Consider the following 5,141-nt stretch of genomic DNA (forward strand, 5'->3'; position numbering starts at 1 on the left):
ACTTAGATTAAAACTTTATTGTAGCCTCCAAATAATTACTTCAAATAAATTGATGCAAGATAAATTATTTCATTCAGAGTAACTTACCCAAAAAAACTTGAAGCTAAGAAATTTTAATGATGAAGAAGATACACATAGAAAATTTTTTAAACCTCAATAACAAATTGAAATAAATCTACTTTAAAAAAAATACTATACTACACTTGAGATTAAAACTTTATTGTAGGCTCCAAATAATTACTTCAAATAAATTGAAAGAGAAATTATTTCATTCAGACCAACTTATAAAAAAAAACTTGAAGCTAACAAATTTTAACGGTGAAGCACACAGAAAAAATTTTAAACCTCAATAACAAAGCACGAAACACTGAACTGAACCCTATTATTTAAACGAAAGCTAATTCGCCAATGGAAGTGACGAAATATGAAGAACCTATCCCGCCAGCCCTGGTTGCAAAACCAGGCTGCTCTGAACGCCCTCTGCACCTAGTCCGTGCCTCTAAAGAACCTATCTCCCCAGCCCTAACCCTGTGCACCTATGACACGTTAAACTGGACTCGTCAGTCAAACCAGCGAGATGAGTCCACGTTGAACTCGCCAATGGAGGTGACAATAACCACTGGCTATGTCGCCAATGGTAGCAGCGAGAAGTCACGTGCTCGTCCCTCATCATATCGCCAGCGTGCATGATGATTTGGCTTGCATGTAGGAAAAAAATCACGTAAAAAACAACTTCCCTTAATAATATCTTTTAAAATAGACCTATATATAAAAATAGTTTGTAAAACTACCATTAGGTAAATTTGTCCTTTGTTTTCTCCCTATTATGTCTTTGCCGACACGATGTGGATGTAGGCTATGCTGCTGACAAGGGAGGGCTTAGGTGTTGAGAAGAAAGAAGAATGATTGGTCGAGTGGAGGAGTTATGGCCGTTGATGGATGAAACCGATAAAAAAGTGTATTTGTGACTGAGAAGGAGCATAGTGGGACCTACCAGACGTTGATGTATGCAGCTTCGGTTATAATGCACACGTGCGACAAGGCGCCGGCAACGCCACCGACTCTTTAATTTCACTCCTTGTTGTTCTTGTTCTATTCATTCTATCCTCTATGCCCATCACCCATACCATACCATTCTGATTTGATCTAATTGACACTATGTACCCTTCCCTCGTGCTCCTGTTTCCTGTTCTCTCCTTCTGAGACTCATTTTTTGCATGTCACTTACAAAATAAAACTTTGGGAGTGGTCCTCCAAATTGCACTGTAGGGTGGCTATGCATCTATGATAAATCCAAATTAAACTAAAGATAAGAATTTGGATTTAGATTTTAAAATTAGAATTCCGATGATCAGATTCCGAATTTGAGTATATATGTAGAATTCGAATCAATCCAACCTCATGCTATTTTTAAAAACTTATCATTATTTTATATTGTGTGATTATATATATAATTTATAATCTTTATATTGTTTAATTCTATAATTCACACTTTTGATATTATTCATTAATTTTCTTTCATTTTTTTTCATTTTTTTGTTAAATTCTATTCTCTATTCTTTTTAATAATTTATTTTATTTTATTGAGCAATTCAATGACCTAATTTGAAACAACTCAAATAGGATTGATTTGATTGGGGTCGACAACTTTTGCACTTTCTGGGCAGCATCCTTGTAGAAAGGAGTTTGACTACTTTTTTTTATTTTATTAGAATACATGCATGACAAATTGGCAACTTTTTTTTTTTCTATTTTCTTTGCTTTAAAAAAAATTCACTAGTGTCGAACCAAAATGCTCGAGTACAATTTCCTATAATACATAGTTCAGCTGTTTAAGCAATATAAATAGAAAATTTCAATGTTTTGGTAAAAAGAAAAGTATTATATAACATTGTTATGAACATATCTAATTTTAGTTATCACGAAAAGCAAAAGAATAAGGTTTCAACAAATGAATGACGTATTATTACTAGTTTTCTTAACTTGCATTATGTATTTTCTATCGCGTGGATTAAATAGAATTCTGAATATAGGCCCCATAATGGAAGCTACAAACAAGACCGCTGAACCATATCTGCATTCGTATAGCTCGACATGGGTTTGAAAAAATTGGTTTGGTGATTTGTGGACCAAAGTGTTTTTGGATGGATGAAGACAAAGACGCTTGTTTGAAAAATTCAAATGCATGTCTTTGTTTCTTTTGGGACTTAAAAGTGAAGAAGACGGAGAAATAAATTGTATTTGTGATTCTCATTTGAATTTTTGTATACATGAAAGTAGTAACATTAATTCTTGTAACGTGGAAGCCATATGATACTTAAGGTGTCACATTAGTGTCTTTGACCCCATTAATCAATTGAGGTTAATAAAGAGACTAATTTAGTTGATGATTCGTATTTTTAAAAATTATTTTGATATTTTAATAATTTTGAGACTAAATTGACGTTACATTACAATTTTGGGGAAACAAAAATGATGATTCACAGAAAAAAAACCTTGGTTACATATATTTGGTCATTATAAGAAAATATAATAACAATAAATATCAGTTATTAGACTATTTACTCATAATATTAAAAGATATAGATATATCTGATTTTTTAAATAGTTATTAACCAATTTTTTATTTTAATCAATCATACATACATCATATATATATATATATATATATATATATATATATATATATATATATATATATATATATATATATATATATATATTTCCCGTCGTATATAAGCCAATTGAGTTCAGACCACACAACTTTTATTCCAAGCAACTTTAAGTTACAAGGCTCTCTCACCTAAATCTCTAATCTTTTAGGTTGAATTTTCCTATTATGTTTAGCTTAACATGTAGTAACAATATTCTAGGTACAGGTGTTACGAAGTTTTTATCTATATCAAGTAATTATATGAATACACTAATCGGTTATAGGCATAAGTTTTATATAATTTTGCTAAACAATGATAAGTACAAGTAGTTAGAATTTTACTTATATTATATGTAAAAATATTTTTGTTTTATCTACACTAATTTATGTCTATGGGTAAAAATGTCTATAGATATAAATCATCTTTCTTATAGTGAGCATAAAATATATTAATAATATATTTTTTTATATTATTATTCAATCATTATTCATTATATTATATATAATGAGTTTATACCAATAATATCCAATATAATTGACCAATAATGTCCAATATAACTGATAATTAAACTTTTATGTTAGATAATTTTGATTGATAAGTATGAAGAAGATTTTGTTGAAAGAAATAAAATTCATTTCAATAATCCATACACTTTTATGGAATAGCCTTGAGGAAAAAAAATATAATAAGTTTATTAATTTTGATAATATTTTTCCAATTAATTAATAATATAACTATTTAAAAAAGATAAACTTTAATGACAAATCAATTTACCTATAATATTTAAAAATTCTTCACTAAAATTTTAATGATGCCTAATATTAGTGACGAAGTTGAAATTTCCTCACTGAATTTTGTCACTGATAAATTATTTTCTTGTATAATTTCTGTTTCAGTTTTTATAAAGAAAAGAAACAACGACATGTGAATAAGTAAATGAAAAACAATTTTTTCTTAGAAAGAAATGGATAAATGAAATATAATTTTTTTAAGTAGTGTAAGTTTTATTTATATAATTTTCTTTATTTCTTACATAAAAAATACATTCTTTTATTTTTGGATCAAATATATTTTTCGTATTTATAATTCAATATCTTTCACATTTTTATCCATATAATTTTTTTTCACCTTAAAAAATGTGTTTGTTTTATTTTTATTTTAAAAAAAATTAGATAACACTTTAAATACTAAAAAATATATTTTGAAAAATGAAAAAATAATATATAAAACATTTTAATAATAAAAAATAAAATAAATATATTTTATAAGAATTAAAATATTTTTTTATAAGAACAAAAATGAAAAAAATATTAAATTATATGGATAAAAAATAAATATAGCATTTTATTTTTATCTATCTAGATGACATTTTTATTTCATCTATTTTAATTTTTTTTTTTATTTTCCTCTTCTGAGTAAAATTTAATTATTTAATATCATTTTGTTTAGTGTAGTAGAGCTGAACTGCAGAAGACGTCTATGTCAATAAAATTACATTTATTATCAGTAGTCGTGTCTAAACAAAGGATGAAGGGATGTAGTAGTGTGTACTGAAGTGTTGGTTGATTGGACAATCGACACAGTTGAGGCCTGCACCTGCCAAACTTTTATATTCTTTTTTTTTCGTCATTTAAAAAATTTAAAATAAAAATATTATTATTTTAAAATTCTATTCTTATATCCCTACATAAGAAAGAGATAATAACAACAAAAATATTAAAACAACGTATTAAAAATTTATAAATGATTTTCATGTAAATAAAAAAGGTAATTTTTTTACTCGTGTATAGTAACTTTAAATGACAAAAAATAAAATAGTATTCTTTTTGGTTACTCTAAAAGTTTTGGTCTGTTCGAAATTATTTATCACTTCATAATATTAAAAAATATTAACAATTTTTAATAAATACAACTATTTACTGTCTCACTTGTGTATTAATTAATTCAAAAATTAAAATCTATGTTTTCAGTAAGAAACTAACAATTTTTAAAAAATTACATTAAATTATACAAATTTTACAATATAATTGTTTATTATGATCTCACGTGAAAATTAATTAATGAAAAATATTTCATTCTACTTTCAGTGAAAAAACTAATAATTTTTTAAAAAGATATATTACATTGTATTATACCAATTCTAAACAAAAAAACAATATTTTAATTATTTATACAGTGTCGGTATAGGTGGCAGAAATCCATGCCAAAGAGAAAATTCAATTAAGTTTTAGGAGAGAACAGGAAACTTTTATTCTGCATTATTAGGGCCTGTGTGGCTGCGTCTGAAGGACGAGGAACCGATTTTGGTCAAAGGGAAAAAACAAAAAAAAATGTTGTCATTTAATGTATTTCTTATTTTCTGCTAAATATAAAATATGTATAGCTGATCTTTCAATTCGCACTTCATTGATAAATAGTTAATAACTGTTTAATTAGTATTATTTTTAAAAATACTGTTACTATTCTGACTCTATTGATAAATATTCG

General features: G+C 26.4%; 1 protein-coding gene across 1 annotated transcript in view; it reads left to right on the top strand.

Annotated features, from left to right (window-relative positions):
• Window positions 1-408: 408 nt before the first annotated feature.
• Window positions 409-5,141, top strand: part of LOC100810876 (probable aspartyl protease At4g16563) — an 18,037-nt gene continuing 13,304 nt past the window's right edge. Inside the window, exon 1 of the mRNA XM_014762614.3 lies at window positions 409-682. Within this exon, the coding sequence (XP_014618100.2) occupies window positions 409-682 (274 nt within the window). The remainder of the gene's footprint in view (window positions 683-5,141) is intronic.

Source organism: Glycine max, chromosome 10, assembly GCF_000004515.6.
Source record: "Glycine max cultivar Williams 82 chromosome 10, Glycine_max_v4.0, whole genome shotgun sequence".
NCBI classification, from domain to species: domain Eukaryota; kingdom Viridiplantae; phylum Streptophyta; class Magnoliopsida; order Fabales; family Fabaceae; genus Glycine; species Glycine max.